This window comes from Prunus mume, linkage group LG3, assembly GCF_029339155.1.
Source record: "Prunus mume cultivar Tortuosa linkage group LG3, ASM2933915v1, whole genome shotgun sequence".
NCBI lineage: Eukaryota > Viridiplantae > Streptophyta > Magnoliopsida > Rosales > Rosaceae > Prunus > Prunus mume.
The window spans coordinates 2,031,583-2,051,326 of NC_142700.1; the positions used below are offsets into that span (position 1 = coordinate 2,031,583).

The window sequence follows — 19,744 nt, forward strand, 5'->3', positions numbered from 1 at the left end:
GATTGAAAATAGTTATTTCACAGCTAAGAACTTGGTTAAAAATTTCTTTCGCCTTGTGTTTTGTTTCTTCCACTGGAGCCCAAAAATGATTTCTCTGCTAAATTTGAGGCTGGGCACAAGTCACGACCCAGCTTCAAACTGAAGCTGCGGACCCTATTTTTGGCGGTAAGACCAAATACAGCCTAAAGCCAAGTAGCTAACGCAGTTGGTCAGTGAGGCTCAAGCTCAAGCTTAAGCAATGGGAGAAGAAGAGCAGCGTCGCCAATCCCATTCGCCCAACCCAGACACAGAAATTACTGAAAACCCAACGGAGCAAGACTACGCTTGGCCTTCGATTCGGTTCGATGTTCCTCCACAGAGAACCTACCACTTCTGTCACCAGTTCAGAGCTTCTCCAAACCCCAACAACTTTCTCAAGGGCGTCAAATGGTATATGTTGCACCAACCCTTGCTTTCTCATTCTTTTGTTTTCTTTCCAAATTTTGGTTTTTTGATTTTGTATTTAATTTTTTGGGTTTAGGTCTCCAGATGGGTCGTGCTTTCTTACCAGTTCCGAGGACAATATGCTTCGTGTTTTCGCATTGTAAGTTTTCCATTGATTGCATTGTGTGGATTGTGGAGAGTACAAAAGGGGAATGTAAATTGTATTTGAGTAAAGCAGTGCCATTTGGTTTGGGTAACAATTTTCGGTTTTACTTTCTTGCCTTTATAACTACTCAAAATGCAATTCAAAAAACCAACTTTCTTAAATTGCAAACAATGGTGTCTGCTACTGCTTGCTTTATATTGGACAAAAACAAGTTTTGCTAACTATACTCTTGTTTGCTTCTTAACCAGACCAGATTATGGGAGCGATAATGTTAACGCGTGTTCTGTAGCTGCTGATGAAGGTAAGTTCGCTTTCAGAAGATATTAGTCTAAAATTTTATTATATTATGTACTAATATTAGTCTAAGATATTAGTCTAATATTAGTTTCTTCCAAATATATTATCATGAAAAGAATAAATTTTTTTGCTTGGTATTATTTGTGAATTAAAGTCTTCATTGTCGAGCTAGGTTTGATTAGTTTGTATTTGCATCTAAGTGAAGTCATCCTTTTTAAGCTTTTATGTTTTTACTCTTAAGCTGCAGATTCCTATGCTGCAAACTGTGTTGTGAATGAGGGAGAGTCTGTATATGACTTCTGTTGGTACCCGTACATGTCTGCTTCAGGTATCTTGGTAACTCTGTCATGGGGAGAACCTGTTAAGTTTATCCTATTATTATTATTATTATTATGACAATGAGAATCTCCATTTGATATTTCAAAATATATGTTTTCTTGCGGCTGATTTAATACTCTAAGCTAAAGCTTGATTTGGAATCTTGGTTGGCATTTGCAGACCCAGTTACCAGTGTTTTTGCAACAACATCTCGTGACCATCCAATTCATCTTTGGGATGCTTCTTCTGGGCAGGTGCGGGCTCATTATTGCAAGTCTTCATTATGCAAATAAAATTAGTATCTTTGTAAAGTTTACCACTTGGTATGTCATTGCAACATATACAATTCGGCTATTCCATGTTTAGATCACTCTGTTCCCTTGTATATGAAGTTCTGATATGTATTTGGGGATTCAATATTTGTGTATTTCATTAACACCATTTTCTTTGGCTTAAAATTGCAGCTACGTTGCACGTATCGTGCTTATGATGCTGTGGATGAAATCACAGCTGCCTTTTCAATTGCCTTTAATCCCACTGGAACGAAGTAAGCAAGATCTTCTGCTTTTTTCCTTTCTTTCTTTTTTGCCTTTTTCAAAGGTTATACAATTTAATCACATGTTTTGTGCTTTTTTTTTTGTATTATTACTTTCATGTTTGAGAGTAGAAATTTTGTGGAATTTAAATGGACATCGAATCCTGGATTTCAATATTGGACACTACACATGTAAGTTCTCAGAATGAACTGTGATCTAACTGTAAGACACCATGTGGAAATGGCTCTATGGTTGCCTCTAACTCGTCATATTCACTCCCCTGTGTTTCTCCAAATTTGACAGAAGATTTAAGAGCATCGTATTCTTCAATTGTTTTGTAGGATTTTTGCTGGATACAACAAATCTGTTAGGGTGTTTGATTTACATCGTCCTGGTAGGGATTTTGAACAATATTCAACTGTTCAAGGAAACAAAGAAGGCCAAACTGGTACGTGTTATCAGTTTAGCTTTATATAGAAGTTCCAATGATAAATTAAAAGAAGTTATGCAAGTGCACAATCCTCAGCATTTTTATTGTGGACAGGTATAATGTCTGCAATGGCTTTTTGTCCAACCCATAGTGGAATGCTAGCTATAGGTTCTTACAGCAAGACTGCTGCAATATATAGAGAAGATAATATGGAACTCTTATATGTATTGCATGGTCATGAAGGTGGGATTACACATGTAAGTCAGTATTCCTTATTGTTCATTTCACTTTTATCACAACTTCAACAGATGAGCAAAATCATTTTCCTTTCAGGTCCAGTTTTCAAAGGATGGAAATTATTTATATACTGGAGGCCGGAAGGTAAATAGCTTCATGTGTTTGATGTTTTTTGGTTGGTTTATGATGCGAGTAAATTTTTATTATTTTTTGGCATTGGCTTGATTATTTGAAATGCAGTAAACAAGTTCTCTATAACAGCTGTCAGTTTATGATGCGAGTAAATTTTTTGAAGTGTTTATATATTAGCATATGTGCTCTTGCTTTCTATTTTAAATGTGATTTTCATTGGCTTACATAAATTTTACTTGAAGGATCCTTATATACTATGCTGGGATATGCGCAAAGCTGTTGATGTTGTGTATAAGTAAGATTCTTTTTTATTATTTTCTCTAATTTAGAAAATTATCAAGTATTCTGTACATTGAAAATCTTTTTTGCTCACGTTATTTTATTTGCACCTTGGAATTAGGTTATACAGGTCGTCGGAAGATACCAACCAGCGAATTCTGTTTGATATTGACCCACTCGGCCGACATCTTTGTACAGGTGGCCAGGTAGCACCTTAGCTTTAAATTATGCTTCAATGTCCAGATGTTATGCCACAACCAAGTCAAAACCCTATTTTATATTGATTTGTTACTTATCTGCTTATTTGTGCATTTCGGTTTCAGGACGGTATTGTTCATATCTATGACCTTCAAACTGGACAATGGGTATCAGGCTTCCAAGCTGCATTGGGTAATTCATTTTGTATCCTCTAAAGATGTGAGAATGCTACTTCAATATGACATTTAGTCTCTTCTATTACCTAACAAGTTCTTCTGTTCTCTACACCACGCAGATACTGTTAACGGATTCTCTTTTCATCCCTTTCTGCCCATGGCTACATCTTCTTCTGGGCAGCGAAGATTTGTTGGTCCTGATGATGGCAATGAGGAATTGCATTTAAGTGGTAGATCCTATGACCCTAATGCTGAAACCAAATTTCTTTGTTTGGAGATATTTTCAATTAATTACGTTGTATATCCTTCTTCTAACTGTAGTCTCCTATGCTAATCGTGTTTTTTTGTGTGTGTCATTTTCACAAACCTTTTTTTTCTTTCCCAATCTCAATCATGATTATGGGTGCATGATCTGGTCATTCCTTAGGAGTTAGTTTTTATTATTCGGATCGAAAAGGTAGTAAGAGGCTGATAGGACTGTTCTTTGAGCTTAATTCAGTTTCTTACATGCCTGCTTTGCAAAGACTTTTAGATGAATTTGTGGGTGGAGTGTTGTAATTTACGAAATACCACTCGCGTGCCCTGTACTATTATACTTGTTGTGGTGTTGATAACCACGAACGAAGAATCAGAAAGTGTGTTAGGTTATCCCTCTATCTTACTTCCCAGGCTCTTTAAATAACAAGATACATGATAAGGTTCATAAGAAGCATGAAACATGAAACCTGTCTGAGTTTTAATCTTAGCTGCCCAACTTTTTAACTTGCATAACATAGCAAAAGGTCATTGTACTAATAGGAGGTTAATTGTCCTGGGTTATGCAGGTGAAGAAAACAGTGCTTCTGTGTGGAGTTTCTCTGTTGCTTCAGTGGTGGAGAATGATGTTAACATTGACGGTGATGATCATAACAGCCATAACCTGCACCGAGATCCCTAGTCATATTACAATAGCTTCTGTCCAACGAAGTGTGCACTCGATAATCCCTATGAGCTTCGGTTACATTTACAGCTTGGCCTGTGCATCATTTGCCTAATTGTTGTACATTAATTGTATTACAAGGTTGCAAACAAGATCAGTCAAATAGGAAATGTCTTCATGCACCTATATGTAAAACACAATTGTTTGAGCTCAATTTTGATGGGTGTATCGTACATTTCGACTTCGAAGCTTCTGCTGACTGAACTAATTTTTATGCTAATCGTGTTTTTGTTTTTGTTTTGCCCTTTTCTGAGTGGTCCAAAAATTCAAAAACTACATAAAAGTAAATCTGACCAATCATTTTTTAAGAACACATTTTAAAAGAAAATTAATAGTTGATATACTTAGTGATAATAATATTTTTATGGTAAATTTTCCTTTAAATAGTTACTAGTGACTTTTAATCTAATTATTTATCGACTTACAAACTTAACATCTAACTTGCAGTGACTAACAAGATAAAACTATTTATATCAAATTTTCCAATCACGTCTCTCATAAAGTCCATCTATATTAATAAGTGTCACATATGACTAAACTGATACACATTTATCATTATTACATTACTAAACTTTTTTATAAGACGATGCAACGACAAGTCGTATTTGTTGCACATTGACCTTTAAACGAGCCCATGATAATGAAATTAAATTTGCAATTTAAAGGCCATGACTTCAAGTTGGAAAGGTTAACAATATTTTCATAGGAGATTAAATATTTAGTTAGGGATTAAATTCTTAAAAAGAATACCAAAATGAGTAAATTCAAAACCATTTCAAAGGTTATTTCCTACCGGGTCCTAAGAGGATGTGCTTTTCATAATTAGAAATCTAAACGAATAAATGTTTACATTCTTCTTCAATGACAAAAATAGCATTTTGGCATAAATAAAAATGTCCTGGGTTGATTCCAAAATGAGTAAGACTGCACTAGCTTGCCATCCATGCTTAAGCACCTAGATTAGTTTTTAGAAAAAGCCATTAAAGCTCTCTATAAAAATCCACCTACTCAAAACAAAGGCCAAACAAGACTTTTCATCACTAACAGTGGGACCCACCAACAACAGCCAAAAACCCAATAAGTTAACGTATGGTCATGAGCTGGAGGTCCCGCCACGTCAGCAATTTCGCCTGACCTTTTTTTAGCCGTTCTTTGGTTCATTTCATGTCATTGCTCCTGAGAAAGCCAGAAAAGGCAAAACCAGCGGAAGCTGATTTTTCCTCATTCATTTACTTACATACTAAAAAACAATGGAGACACGCTCTCAAGCCTTAGAGCCACCCAAACCCTCTTCCCCTATAATAACTCAGCCTCCACCAGAGATTTCCACACACTGGCTTTCTCTTCCTCCTCACTCAAAGAAAAATTAATTCCAGTTTTTCTTTCCTTTTCACTCTTCTAGCTGCTAGCTTCTCGCTCACCAAACAATTATGTTCCCAGTAAACAAGACCAGAAGAGACACACGGAAAGTCGTCTACGGGCCGCCGCTGAAACAACTAAGGACGTTCCTCCGTCCTGTCGTTGGATCCAGCTCCAGCCGCGGCTCGTCGCGCAGCCGTTCTGTCCAGCTGACAGACGACCTTATTGAGTACATCTTCACCCTCCTCCCCATAAAAGCCGCTGTCAAAGCCGGCCTCGTGGCCAGAAGATTCAGAGACTCCTGGCGTCTCGCGCGCAGGATCCATTTCGAGAAAGAGCTTGCCGAAGGGTACGACAACGACAAGTTGGAGACAATACTGAACCATGTTTTCGAATCCCATAGGGGTGACGAGATCAAAAGCTTCCGGCTCCACTTCGATCCCAATGCCCACGAGCTTCACTTGCCGGAATGGGTAAGAAAATGCATCCAGAAACGGGTCCAGGAGCTGGATCTCGACATCTCCCAACCCAAACAGGAGCCTTCTTTCCTTCTCCCTCCGCACTTCCTCGACGTGGAGAGCCTGAAAGTCTTGAAGCTCTCGTACTCGGTCTTTCAGCTCCCACCAGAACTCAAAGGCCTGTCCTTGCTCACAACTCTCGTTCTCCGGAGAGTTGACATAACCCCGATGATCATCCAAACTATACTTGACCGGTGCGCCCTACTCGAAACCCTTGACATGGAACGGTGTCACGGGTTTCGGCTTCTGAGAATCCACGCTCAGAAGCAAACGAGGTTGAGGGTTTTGAAGGTGGGAAATTGTCGGGCGGAGGTTCGGGTTATTGAGATTGATGCCCCGAGTGTTGGATCTCTTTATTATAATGGAAATATTAGTAATTTCCGCGTAATTTCTCAATCTTTGCTGTTTTTGAAAGAGGCCATGCTCTATTTCAAGCCCCTGAAAGGGATCACAAACCCTTTGCAAGTTGAAAGACTTGCTTCTACTATCTCGAATAATGTCGAGCTTCTCACCATTACAAGTACATTTCTTGAGGTTAGTCTCCTTGATTTATTAATTGATTACTTTAATTCAGTGTTAATGTGTTCTTATAATCTGTTTTTATGTGAGTTAGGGTTTGTCTCCGAGAATTGTTGACGGGGTTTTGAGAGAAAAACAGGTGAGCTTTCGCAATTTGAAGGAGCTCCAGTTGATAATGGAGAATCCTAGCTATTGCAATGCTGGCGACATTGCTTCATTTCTCAAAAATTGTCCACGCCTCGAGAAATTATTTATCGATGTGAGTATCAGTTATGAACAGATTATCTATATATATCTGATCTTTATGAACAAATTATTTGTAATGATAATGTTACTGCAGGCGGATGAGTTTACTTTTGATGGCGGAGCTTTCTATGAACTGCACCAAAAGCCATTACTGAACAAACACTCGGCCTTGTTCAAACACCTAAAGCTCATCAAAATTATGGGTTTTAGGTTCCAACCTTGTCACCTCGATTTGACGAGGTTTCTTTTGGGGAAAGCCATGTCATTGGAATACATGTTTCTTCTTCTCCCCAAGAGTTTCCGTTTCAGTAGGGCTCTGCGTCAGGATATGGACTTTTTCACCGATGCTTTTCTCTCTTGGAAATTATCTCCCGACGCAGAAATATCTATTGGTTTTGCTTGGGAGGACAAAAGCTTTGTTTATCCGAAACAATCGAGGAGTTGGTACTGATTTCTTTAAGATGGTTTTATGTATCAATTTCATTGCAAATTATTAACTTAAGATTGTCTTTGGAATTCAGTTGAAATCCTCATTTAAATTTAATGTTTCTCATTTCATTTCCTCCATATTGTTAAATTCTTAATTCTCTCTTAACTTCATACATCAATAACCTCCCATTCGACATGAACACTTCCTGAAATCGATTTCGATCTTCTTTTTTTCAGGCCAAGAAATTGATTTCGATAATTAGTCACTCCATTTTCCAGTCTATATATTCATGTACCACATACAGTACAAAAACAAATATAATGGTTTCCATATACTTGATTAGATGCATAAGAATCTATGATATCCAAAGTCATTCCAATATATATACAGCAATTTGACCCTATTTCTTGTGTCAAAATGTTTTATGCTGTTTATATGTGATCATGTACTCTACATGTTTATATATTACTTATAAAAAAGATGAACCATTATTATATAAAATATACTCTGGCTTGGTGTTATTGAGCATATCTTATGGGTCATATATGTAGTTTGCTCTAACTCATATAGTTTATTGACTAATGCTTGTAAACAAAAAAATATTCTTTATATGTATGGATTGAAAAGTCACTCCATGATGCATGTGTTTTGCACGTAAAATATATAGAGTGAGATCGTATATCATGCACATACGTGATATGGTACGTGATAAATTCTTGGCCCTAGATTCTCGGCGCTAGTTCATACGAAGATTTTGTAACCGAAAATACTTCTTAGTTCAATTATGAGTTACATGGTAAAACAATTAATTCAAAGAATACCTATGCACGCGTTAATTACTACTTTGAAACTTTATAGCTTAACTACTTATTATGGAACTAATGCGATCTAGTTATTAATCTTTTTAGAGCAAGATCAAATTGGGCATATCACACGTCATGTAATGATAGATTCCATATGCTAAAAGATAGGACCTCAGATCTATAGAATGACTCTACAACACAAGCATCTTACAAAGAAGACCAAAGGCCCAAAACAAACTAATAGCAAAACAGCCCTAAAGATGGGCCATAACAGCAAGGTCCTCAGCCATCACCTTTGCCAACTTGGGCTAAGGGAAGTTCGAGTACCCAGTAGCCCTTTGTAAAGACAACCCAAAATTCCCCCCAAAAAAGTTCAAAATAAATAATTTGGCCTCCTCAAATCTTGCTAGTTGCTTCTAACTCAACTACTCTTCACTGCACTATGATTGCAATGCTGTAGTTATTTTAGATAATCACATGATGTTTTAAAATCGATCCATGGCCCAATCAATCTAAATTTCCCTAATTAAGAAAACAAATTGATAATTTAAGGGGATAATCACATTTTTTATAATTAAAAAATTGCGCACGTTTTCTTACAGATAATTATAAGTTTGATTTTTGAAATTCCAATTTTACCAAATAGAATTTAGCTAAAAAGAAGAAATTAATTTAAAAACAATGTTCCACTCACCGTCACAGACATGCTTTCTCGAGAGCCCACCCATATAAACGCGTTACATGGTTTTGACGTGTAGTTTATATTGGCTGCTGCTAATGCAACAGCCGTCAGCCACCAATCTAGAATCTTCAGTCAAACAAGGCCCACTAGCCGTCGTAAAGTGAAACTACATCAAATGCTCACCGTCCAATTCCATCACATCTACACGTGTCGCCAGAATAAGGAGTCAATGAAACTCGACTGTGAGCTGACCGGCCCTTTATTAGAACCCCAACCCCAAGCAGACGTCGTTGGACTCTTTAACACGTACGCATCGTGTTGAGTAAGCTACCGACACAGCCGACTCGGACCGACCATACCGCCACGTCGTCCCCCCCGCAGCACACGTGCAGCTTCCTACGTGCTATCTCATCCCGCCACGTGTCCCACTCAAACGGCTAGTTTGCCTCCCTCCTTTTTTTATTTCGTTTTTTTAACCGCCGAGGGGATAAATTAAAGGAAACGCAAAGATTTTTCCATAGAAAATTCGAGGAGATTCCGTAAAGCGCGTAGATTTTACCATTTTCACTGTTTTCAAAAAAGAAAGAAACTATCTTTTCGTTCGATATATAAACCCAAGCAAACCCAACTGCTCAGTCGATTCTTTGTTTCCATTTCCACGGTAAAACAGAGAGAGAGAGAGAGAGATACACAAGATTTATAGACCTATATACTCTCAGAGAGTTAAATCCAACACAAGGTTTCCTACTCTCTTTGGTTTTGGATTCTTCTTTAGATTTCAGAAGTTTCATAATCTGTTACCAATAGATTTTCTTTTCGTGGGTTATTAATTGATTCGATCTTTGCTTGTGATTTTGTTTTGGATAGGGATTGAAGATTTGGTAATTGGTGATTGGAGAAGATGGCTTTGGGAAAGAAATGCAAGAGTTGCTTGAAATCGAAGCGCGGGGGTTTGGTGGCAGAGGAGGGGCTGGAGTTAGGGTTTGTCAAGTACACGCGAGCTTTGGGGAGGAAGAGGATTGGGATTTCTAACAATGGCGAGCCTTCGCCTACTGATTCGTATCCCAGCACTCCATTGAAGAAGCAGCGAAGTGGGAAATTGGTTTCGGATTCTGAAACCTCTGCCCTAGAAGCTCTGCCTCAGGAGATTCTGGTTAGTCCCAAATTCTCGAGCTCTGCTTGAAATCGATAAATGCATATGCAGAATTCTGAATCTGTTTTTATTGAATTTGTGATCAATCGGGAATTAAATATGTATGTTCGTTTTTGTCCATTGCAGATTAAGATTGTGTGTGGCGTTCATCATGAGGATTTGAAACAGCTTTTCCACGTATCAAAACCTATTAGAGAAGCGGTGAGTTTAGTTTAATTTACTTAACTAATTAATTGATTTTTTGTTTGTTTAAGCGATTGGCATTGATTTTAATTTTCCCTTTCTGTGATTGCAGACTCTGATTGCTAAGCAGTGGCATTTTGCCTATAGCACACCTTCAAAGACCCCTGCTTTCCGGACCGCCATTGATTTCTCAAGCGACGATATGGATGAGATTGAAGCTCCGAATGCTCCGAAACAGTGGAGGGAGCAGCATAGGCAGTTGCCGAGCCGCAAGAAGCTTGCTGAGATATCAGTGAACTTGTTTGCTTCATGGGACGAGGAGTAGATGAATCTGCAATGTGGGTTTTGTAAATACACAAATTCATGGCTGTGATGGTCGTAGTTTTCGGCTGGTCTAAAGAGATAGAGATGACATTGGAGTGAACATATAGAGAAAAGGGTTGCAAGCGGTTTCTTCAAAGCTATCATTGAAGATGATATAATTGCTTGTTCGTCTCTTTTTGTACATGTTTTGAAGAGGAGGAGAAAGAGAGAGATTTCCACTATTCACAAGTTTGTTAAGGGCTAATCTTGTGCCCTTTGGTTCTGACAATAAAATGAAGAATGTACAAAAGCATTAGATTTTAATGAAATGAATGATCTTTCCATGCAATTTGTTCCGTGTGTTTTCTCTGTTTTTCCTTTTTGTTCTATGATTTTCCTTAGATTTGATGAATCATCACTTTAGGGTTATGAAGATGCACAAATTTTTAGGGTTTTTCTGCACAATTGGGAGATTTTGTGCATTGGACTGAATGAGCAAAATTTAATGACAGTATGAGCAAAATTTGGGAATGGGGACAGAATCAATTAAAGATCTTTATTTAGAGCAATTGGTGGGTTTATGTTTCTTCACTTGCTAACTTAGTTCAAGAGTAGATTGCCTAAATTTTAGCTGTTCAAATTAAAATCCTCCTGCAAATGTCTTTCCTTATATTTAGAAAGCAGGGCTGGTTTGAATGCCTAAACTTTAGCTGCTCAAGTGGTTACATTTGGAATTCCAATCTAATTCCATAACGCTTTGCGTTAAATATCTAGTATTAAATACAGTTTACATTTTCCCTTAGCATGGCCAAAATATAGCAGTATTGATTGTCTGCTTGTCTCCAACTGTTGTCCTCTTTTCTGCATTTTCAAAAGGAAATAGTTTTTTGGCTAATTGAATGAAATTTTTCGTTTAACAAATGTGATTTTTTAGATATGAAAATTGGGTAAAACGATGAGTATGAACAATTAAGTACTCGTTTATTTTCGATTAAAAAGATAAAAAGAGAGTCCATCTCTTTACATTTTTAGTTTGTTATTATTTTTCTATCATAACTGTTGTTTATGAAATTTGAAATAAAAACCCTTGCCCCGAAAAAGATAAGGGGCAAAATAGATAAGAGGAAGGAAGGAGGGAAGTATAATATTTAAAATTTGATTTATTTTGGGTCAAATAAAATTTGATTCTTATGAATGCAAGGCCCAAATACAATATGCAGTCCGGAACACAAACAAAGTCCAAATATGAACCCAACCCAAATTCAAAAGTCGGTCAATCTAGGCCCCTGAATTTCCACCACCTTAAATAATTCCATATAAGTACCAATGTCTTTAGCCAATAATCTCATGATCATAAGTTCATGAACACTTGACCATTACATTTCGCGCGTTTTATCTCTCTTTGCATCTGCTTATAGTTTTCTCTTTCTAATGGCGTCAACGAAACGCGAAGCTCCTAGTGAAGACGAACATCAGGAGGCCTCCAAGAAGACCAAGGTCGACGATGACGTGCCGTCTTTCTCGTCTTGTTCAGAATCGAGCCGGAAGCAACGCGTGGCTCTCAATCGTGCCGATTGTGCCCTAGGTACTTGAATTTCCTGGTTCTTATTTCGAATTTAGTGAATGTTGCGTGAAACCCTAAACCCTGAAACCAATGTTTTCTGTGATTGATGATGTGAATTGTTTTCTTGCGTTAAGATTTTATAATCGAAGGCGATGAGCTTAAAGGATATGCACTTCACGATCAGGGCTTTGCTTACTGCTGGTCTGGCGCTCGAGCGAATGTGGGTATAGCTGGAGGGAAGTACTGTTTTGGTTGCACGGTCGTATCTTTGCAGTCTGTTGATATGGAGGACACTGCTCCTGATCGACAGAATCTGTGCCGCCTTGGAATTTCTCGAGGGGACGAAGCAGTTGGAAACCTTGGGGAAACAGCGTACAGCTTTGGGTATGGGGGCACAGGAACATTCTCACATGGTGGTAAGTTTTCGGATTATGGTGAGAAGTTTGGGCTCGGCGATACCATTGTTTGTTCTGTCAATCTTGAAGATAAATCTATGGCTTCCATCGGTTTCTCCAAGAATGGAAAATGGTTGGGTAGAGCAACGTACTTTGATGTTTCTGCTTTGGGTCTTTCAGTGGCGGATTCTCCGGAGAGGAAGATGCCATGGCAATCAGCGGTTTTCCCACATGTTTTGTTGAAAAATGTGGTGGTGGAGTTGCAGTTCAGTGTTGAAGATGGCCTTGTTGCTGAAGAGGGTTTCAAGCCTTGGGCGTCTGCACTGGAGGATGGAAATGCAGTTATTGGACCCCTTTTTTCTGACCCGAGGGACTGTGAGGTGGTTATGATGGTAGGTTTGCCTGCGTCTGGCAAAACAACTTGGGCCGAAAATTGGGTGAAAGAGCACCCTGAGAAGCGTTATGTTTTGCTTGGAACAAATTTAGTTCTCGATCAAATGAAGGTGGGGTATGATTGTTTTATTTTCTTTGTTTTGTTCCATTATCACCATTCTAATGTACCTGCTATAGCTTCTACTGGTGTTTGTTTTATCGATCAGTATTTCATTGCAGAATGTGAAACTGTGTGCAGGTGCCAGGGCTTTTGCGTAGGAACAATTATGGGGAACGGTTTGATTGTCTGATGAATCGAGCAACTGAAATTTTTAACATCATTTTATCCAGAGCAGCCACCACACCTCGTAATTACATTATTGATCAGACAAATGTGTACAAGAGTGCTCGTAACCGTAAACTTAAACCATTTGCTCTCTTCCGAAAGGTTGCTACCCGTCCATGATGAATTTATATGGCAAGATTTGTATACAGCTTGCTTAATCTATATGGATAATTTTCTATTTCAGATTGCTGTTGTGGTGTTTCCAAGCCCCGAAGAGCTAAATGTTCGTTCTAAGAAAAGAGCGAAAGAAATGGGAAAGGAAGTACCTGCTGATGCAGTAAATAATATGTTAGGTAATGGTGTGCCTTCACCAATTTTGTTAGTCTAATATTTATGTCTGTGTTTGTACTGAGACCCGTATAATGTTTTTGGCAGCCAATTTTATTTTACCTGTCAGCAAGGATATGCCTGGTTCAGATGAGTTTTTTGATCAGGTAAACTATTCACACACAGGACACTGTTATTGCACTTTTTATGTTTGTGGCTAATTCTTGTTTTCTTCTATAAGGTTATGTTTGTAGAACTCAACAGAGAAGAGTCACAGAGATATTTGGATGACATGAAGCAGTCACTTGCATGTAAATCTGATTGGAAGAACTCGAATAACTCTTCACGATATTCTGTTGGCCCTGGTTTTTTAATTTCACCGAATTATGGGGAAAGTCCTGTGCAGCCCTCTTCACCGTATTCTGTTGGAAGCTATGTTCCTAACTTTTCACCAAATTATGGGGAAAGTCCTGTGCAGCGATTTACTATGCCTCCTCTGCTGCCTCCTCGGCCTGTACCTGGGGCTGTTACTCCTTATGGATCTTATTCTGGCTACTTTGGCAGTTGCGGTGGTGTTACAGATCCTTACCAGAGTTATGGGCCAGGTGAACCCCACAGCAGGCAAAATATCGAACGCAATAGTACCACTTTTGATGCTGCCACTAACCCCTACAGTAGTTGTACGATTGTACCCTCGCTGGTAGGAAGTGCAATGACTTCATTCACAGGCAATAATCCTGGATATCCGAGAGCTGCAGTTCCTCAGGATCCAAGAGCACCCACATTTCTTCCCAGTCCTTCCCCACCTGCATATGGAGGTAGCTTCATTATAAATTATCATTACATGTATCTTTAGAAGATTTATACTATGCTTATTGTTTAATTGGATACGGTTCAGGCTTACCTTTTGGAACTCCAGCTCCTAGACTTCCATATGGAAATTCTCCTGTTAACACTGCATATCCTGGAGGCTATCCCCAACCTGGTCCGAGGTACTACTGATCTCTGTACAGATTTGACGGTCCTTTTTTGATCCCATAGGCTACCCCCCAAGTTGGATTATTCATGAAAGGGGAAGAACTGGAAGATAGATCAGGTTTCATGAACTGCTGCCTCTTGTAAGCTTGATCTTCCATCGTTGCGTAGGATGATAGGACCAGCTCTCCTTTCTTTGATCGTTTTTTTGTTTTCGGATATATGAATGAAATCCTATTAATATTTGAAGGGAGAGGGAGGGAGTGCGGGACTTGAACTAGCTGTATCTATTCTAGTCTGGTTTGTATATGACAGCACTTTGGTTCTTCACCTAGTGCCATTATTTTCTGACTGAATGATCAATGACACTTATGTTCATTAGCAGTTAATCATACAATCATGTTATAACATTGTAGTTACGTTGCATGCTTGCGGTGGGAAATTAGCTAGTTGAAGGACTCTGCTTGTTTTGACACTTGTTTTCCTGATAATTTATCCCAGCATGTAAATCTGCGCTCGGATAACGATTTGAGCTTTCAGTTTTCACATGGTGATGAGTGATGACTTTAGGGTTAAGCAATACAGCACATGCATTAGACAACAGTTTAGGGACCGGCCATAGCTGACGAGGTCGCTTGGTGTGTTGACATTGAAGGGTCCCAAACCATGTGATGAGGCCTTCTGAAAGTTTTTGTGATCCATTCGGCTTTTGAACAATGATTTTTTTTTGGGGTGGTGGTGGTGGTGTGTGTGTGTGGTGTGGTGGTTAGATTCGTTGTCTGCCACAACTAACAACGCACATCAATTTTGCCTTTATAGCATGGTTTCCTGTCTAGAAGCAGCTCCACTGTCGTTTCATTTTCCGTTTCATACCATACCAGTAGAAGAATAGAAGCCTTCAAAGCAAGGGCGGAACTAGGAATTTTTTGGTGAGTGTGCTAGCTAAAATTCAAAGCGTTGTTTGGAAATGGAATGGAAAATGAATATTGTTTCGTCCTCTTTCTCTCTCTAGGTCTCTGAGTCTGAATGATTATAATCGCTCAATGAATTCCTTCATTTCATTTATTTATATCATGTATCTGCATTAACCCATACATGCCTAAATGCAAACAGAGTAGCAACCTTTGGCTTTGGTTGATATTTCTTCTTGTTTCACATCCAGTCCAATCATAACTACTCTGCATTATTTTCTTGAAAGTCAAGCTAAGGATTTAGTGGTAGAGCCCAGAGTCCAGAGAGGCCTGTTTATAATTGACTGATTATATATATATATATATATATATATAGAGAGAGAGAGAGAGAGAGAGAGAGAGAGAGAGAGAGAGAGAGTTCTATCTATCCTTTTCAGTTCAATATTCAAACCCAACACCGATGTCATAAAAAGCGAAAAAGAAACCTCCACTTTTTATTTGTAGTTGCCCTCTTCTTTTTTCGGCACTGAAAAGCCATTGTTGGTATACCATAGCCTTTACTAGCATGTGCATGGTGAGCAAAGTGGAATGCCATTCTCATACCATATGACTTTGATGTCACTCACCCTCTTAACCACAGAAATACTTCCCTAACCCCATTGCGCTTGCCCTTTCTTTATATCTCTCTCTCCTCATTTGATAAGTGACAAGAGGATAGATAAACCGACAATATGAGTTAGTGAGTAGTTAAATTTAGGTTGCTTCTGCTTGCTTCTTGGCAGCTAAGAACGCACCGCATGCTTGTTGATATGCCCATATCCAATTACTTGGTTTTGAATATTTAGTTGATTACTTGGTTTTAAATTAAAGTAAATGACAAGAACAATTAAAAGTTAACATGGAAAACCAAAGAACCTCCGAATGAGGGCTGGTTGACGTTTCCGATGATTGGACCTTTTTGGGTCCTGCTTGCTTTCTGAGATGGGATTATTAAGTGAATGTGACAGATTAAATTCATGAATGAACATAATTAAAAAAGCAAACATCTTTTAAGGTTGATATTTACTGTAGATTTCATGGGACAAAGGTCACCTTGGTAAATGCATATCACAGACAGAGGGAGCACACAACCATGGCAGATGGCACCCACCCACCACTACCCCTCCCCTCCTCTCCCCTCCTACTCTCAATAGTAATATTCCGTGTCGGCATTTTCTCGTACGTTAATTAATTTAATGTAATTTAAACAGTCGCCTGTATAAAAACTTAAAAAGGCTTGTAAACCCCACAACCCAATCCTTCTTCTAATAACCCCACCTCCTCGTTATCCATCGCTCTCCTCCTGCGCCTTCTTTTACCCCCATATCCAAGCTTGGCTCTTTTTCCCTCTTTTTCCTCTCCCACTACTTAATGGGATTTGGACCATTCCGTCCTCTACTCGTCGCTTTCTCTTGAGAAAGTTTGTAACTTTCAGGAAGAAGATGCGAGTCTTATGATGTGCCAATTGAATTCCATTTCCGACTTGGTATTCACTGAAACCATGATCAGCTTTTGTGCTTCTGTTTCCTCAAGTCCTCTGTTTTCAAGCATTGTCACTCTCTACGCTCTGATCCTCCTCTATTTCCCGTACCATTTCATCAGAATTGTTTTCTCACCAGTGCCGATCATAACAGGAATTCTCTTACTCACAATTCTACGACTTGGTGCTGTTCAAAGATTTGAAGGCGATGAACACAGAGAAAAGGAAGACAATTCTTGCCTGCTCGAAACAGAGTGTACCAAAACCAACGAGAGCAAAGAATGCAATGAGGAAAACAAAGAAAACAGGGGAAGCACGAGCACCTCCACTCAAAGAACCGAAGTCCAAGAACAAATCCCAACTTCACCAGAAGCTCAAGATCACAGCTTTTTCACCTACCAATCCGAAACGGACTCCGAAAGCGAAATGGGTTTTGATCCGAACCCCCGTTTTGAAGACTTTTTCGTCGAGTGGAACCTGAAGGCGCCATTAGAGGTCATATATGAAGAGAATGAACGTGAAGAAGATGAGATGGATCGTAATGGAAATGACCCGAATTCGAAACAAGAGCAAGAAAGCCAAGCTCAGGGTCTTGAAAGGTACCCTTCGTTGTCTATGTATTACCCGGAGTCGGACTCGGATAGCTCATCGGACGGCGGGTATTCGGTGACCGGAGTTTGGAACTCACCGGAGAGCATGTGCTTCAGGTGGGAAGAGGAAGACAGAGAAGGGTTGATAGAGATTGCTTTGGAGGAAAATTCAAAGAGAGGCATGGATTTTCAAGTTGATCACGAGGAAGATAATTTGATAGAGATTGATATATCTCCGACGAGAAACAATGAATATTGCGGCAAGAAATGGCTGTCTCCCGGCGAGGTTAGGTTCAGCTAATGTTAGGGTTAATAATGGAATTAATGTATTAATACAAGATGGATTGTGTTTTTCGGAGATCGTGAAAATTTGAGTGTTTTGGGGTGTTGAGTCGAGATGTTTGCTTAATGGTTTACCGTTGTATTATACCAAGGTTCAAGTACATATTAATCACTAATCCAGAGGTTTAAATGTTTGATTGGTTACTATCGCTTAATTTTTTTTAAATGTTTGATTTGGAATGCCTAATATGCCCCTATACATTTTATTTTCGATTAGACCAATGACTAGTTGTCACCTTGATAAGGTTTGAGAGACACGTGGAGGCTAATGTGGTGGTGGTGGAATTTTCAACGTTTGGTCCGAAGTGCACCTTTGATAAGGAGGTGGCGGAGGAGGAGGAGGATGAGGAGGAGGCAACAAAGTCGTGTACATGAACATTGGCATTTTGGAATTGTTGGAGATTTGATGCATCATGCATGCACAGAAGGAGGGTTGGGGACAATCTCACATCAAGATAGTGATCCCAATTTTAGATGTTTGTGGCCTCGTCAAAGGCTCAAATCAAGAACCAAAGCCTTACTTATTGGTTCTCATCAATGTGAATTATCATGCATTTTCTGGGGAGAAATGTTGGTGTTATAAATTCTAGGCATTCTTATTATTTATCACAAAAACTCAGCTTAAACTGTTTGCATCAGCCCGATCCATTTGGGCTCTTTATATAGAAATTGGGCTTTGGACGTCCCTTGGTCTAGTTTTTAGATCAATTTAGTTCAAGAATTCTATAGTGAGGGCATTATTTATGACACTTAGGTAAAGTCATATTTCTTAACCATTTGATCAAATTAGTTAGTCTGATTCAACGATTAAGAGATACCTAAACTCAAGCCCAATCACCGTGTACAACCACGTCAATTAAAAAGTGTCAATAAATCATAAAAGAAAAGAAAATATTAAATTGGTTTTAATTAATATGATTGTACACCTCATCTACAACATAAGATGGTATGAGAATGTGATATACAAATGTGGTAAGAGTATTACTCTTAAAAAAAACCTATGAATTTGATTTACATCTCCATTAGTTTCAGTCAAATTCCCAAATGAAATAGAATGAATGAGGAAGCGATGACATTTGTTGCTAACTGTCAAATAAAATAAAAAAGAACAACTTATGTCAAACTTGTTTTGTAACTCGACTTGTACTGGATTATTTCAATTATATTGGACTAATGTTCTAGTTGATGTTTGGTAAACTTATAAAAAATGGAAGAGACTGAACTCATTAAATTATAGAACAATCCAATATATTGTGTATTGCAAGTTAAGATTCATACAAGTTGATTGGAATCAATTCCAATCCAATTCAAACGAAATGGAGTTGGGCAGCTTATTTGGTTCAGCATGGAGAATGCGATTCTTCATGCTTTTGACCTGTAGGGGTATATGCAAAGAATATTATATATCACATGCAAATTTCATCCCACCAACTGTTGGAGTAATTGAACATGATGCGTGGGTTGACCAATGACCAACCAGTAGCAGCAAGCAACAAACTTTGAAACTTCATTGTAATTTGACACGCTTCTAACCCCATCATCGTAATTTTGCTTATACCTCTCATCAATCTCTGTCTTTCAATATGACAGCTGCCATGTGTACTCAACAAAAAGAGTGTCCTAAAAAATACGTATACGTCGAAGTATTAGATTTCTAAAGAAATGAATACAAAGCTGGTATTTCTTGTGCCCAGCATTCAAAAAGAAAAGAAATAAAAAAGCGTTACAGAATCTAACATATTATGAGGTGTAAAAGTCAAATGCAGACATCTTGGAAAGTGAAAAGCATGTTTCAGAAAATTGGTCAAAATGTCTTTTCGTCTAACCTCGAGATTTAGTCTAATAAAGGCCACAAAATCATAAAATAATAAAATAATAAAAGTTGAGGTTTAAATTTAATGTCTGTATAAAAAAAAATAATAATAATAAAAGATTTGGTGTATTCCGGTAATTCTGGGGTGCATATGCTCTCAAATACAGCTAAGGTGTACTTTCGCTTGGCGGAAAGCCATGTGGCATGTGATGATGTCGATGTGCCTTTTTCTTTCCTTGACCTAATTCATATATTTCTTTTTATAAAAATTACAAAATAAGAA

General features: G+C 38.5%; 5 protein-coding genes across 9 annotated transcripts; all 5 read left to right on the forward strand.

Moving 5' to 3' along the window:
• Positions 1 to 4: 4 nt before the first annotated feature.
• LOC103324641 (Transducin/WD40 repeat-like superfamily protein) lies at positions 5 to 4,406 on the forward strand. Of its 2 annotated transcripts, none has more exons than XM_008226728.2 (14): positions 5 to 429; positions 521 to 583; positions 838 to 890; positions 1,134 to 1,214; positions 1,385 to 1,458; positions 1,669 to 1,751; positions 2,082 to 2,188; positions 2,285 to 2,427; positions 2,504 to 2,551; positions 2,782 to 2,834; positions 2,940 to 3,024; positions 3,142 to 3,208; positions 3,312 to 3,422; positions 4,017 to 4,406. In XM_008226728.2, exons 1-14 carry the CDS (start codon positions 239 to 241, stop codon positions 4,127 to 4,129), a joined length of 1,272 nt encoding a protein of 423 aa, XP_008224950.1. In that variant the 5' UTR covers positions 5 to 238; the 3' UTR covers positions 4,130 to 4,406. The 2 variants fall into 2 exon arrangements, with proteins under 2 accessions (XP_008224950.1, XP_008224949.1); XM_008226727.2 differs by having other exon boundaries at positions 94 to 429; positions 1,128 to 1,214.
• A 934-nt stretch (positions 4,407 to 5,340) lies between these two features.
• Positions 5,341 to 7,378, forward strand: LOC103324705 (FBD, F-box and Leucine Rich Repeat domains containing protein). 2 transcript variants are annotated; one of them, XM_008226799.2, is made up of 3 exons: positions 5,341 to 6,582; positions 6,662 to 6,826; positions 6,908 to 7,378. In XM_008226799.2, the coding sequence occupies exons 1-3, from the start codon at positions 5,602 to 5,604 to the stop codon at positions 7,262 to 7,264; spliced, it is 1,503 nt and encodes a 500-aa protein (XP_008225021.2). In that variant the 5' UTR covers positions 5,341 to 5,601; the 3' UTR covers positions 7,265 to 7,378. The 2 variants fall into 2 exon arrangements, with proteins under 2 accessions (XP_008225021.2, XP_088903773.1); XM_089047647.1 differs by having other exon boundaries at positions 6,662 to 7,378.
• Positions 7,379 to 9,365: 1,987 nt separating this feature from the next.
• LOC103324643 (F-box protein At1g61340-like) lies at positions 9,366 to 10,716 on the forward strand. 2 transcript variants are annotated; one of them, XM_008226729.3, is made up of 4 exons: positions 9,366 to 9,467; positions 9,596 to 9,881; positions 10,008 to 10,082; positions 10,177 to 10,716. In XM_008226729.3, the coding sequence occupies exons 2-4, from the start codon at positions 9,630 to 9,632 to the stop codon at positions 10,387 to 10,389; spliced, it is 540 nt and encodes a 179-aa protein (XP_008224951.1). In that variant the 5' UTR covers positions 9,366 to 9,467; positions 9,596 to 9,629; the 3' UTR covers positions 10,390 to 10,716. The 2 variants fall into 2 exon arrangements, with proteins under 2 accessions (XP_008224951.1, XP_088905130.1); XM_089049004.1 differs by lacking the exon at positions 9,366 to 9,467 and having other exon boundaries at positions 9,497 to 9,881.
• Positions 10,717 to 11,711: 995 nt separating this feature from the next.
• On the forward strand, positions 11,712 to 14,675 carry LOC103324706 (uncharacterized). The gene is made up of 7 exons (XM_008226800.3): positions 11,712 to 11,952; positions 12,066 to 12,829; positions 12,958 to 13,146; positions 13,229 to 13,337; positions 13,420 to 13,478; positions 13,553 to 14,129; positions 14,210 to 14,675. Exons 1-7 carry the CDS (start codon positions 11,799 to 11,801, stop codon positions 14,311 to 14,313), a joined length of 1,956 nt encoding a protein of 651 aa, XP_008225022.1. The 5' UTR covers positions 11,712 to 11,798; the 3' UTR covers positions 14,314 to 14,675.
• A 1,809-nt stretch (positions 14,676 to 16,484) lies between these two features.
• On the forward strand, positions 16,485 to 18,211 carry LOC103324644 (uncharacterized). Of its 2 annotated transcripts, XM_008226730.3 has the most exons (2): positions 16,485 to 17,592; positions 17,894 to 18,211. In XM_008226730.3, the coding sequence occupies exons 1-2, from the start codon at positions 16,690 to 16,692 to the stop codon at positions 17,897 to 17,899; spliced, it is 909 nt and encodes a 302-aa protein (XP_008224952.1). In that variant the 5' UTR covers positions 16,485 to 16,689; the 3' UTR covers positions 17,900 to 18,211. The 2 variants fall into 2 exon arrangements, with proteins under 2 accessions (XP_008224952.1, XP_088905363.1); XM_089049237.1 differs by lacking the exon at positions 17,894 to 18,211 and having other exon boundaries at positions 16,512 to 17,793.
• The last annotated feature ends 1,533 nt before the right edge of the window (positions 18,212 to 19,744 follow it).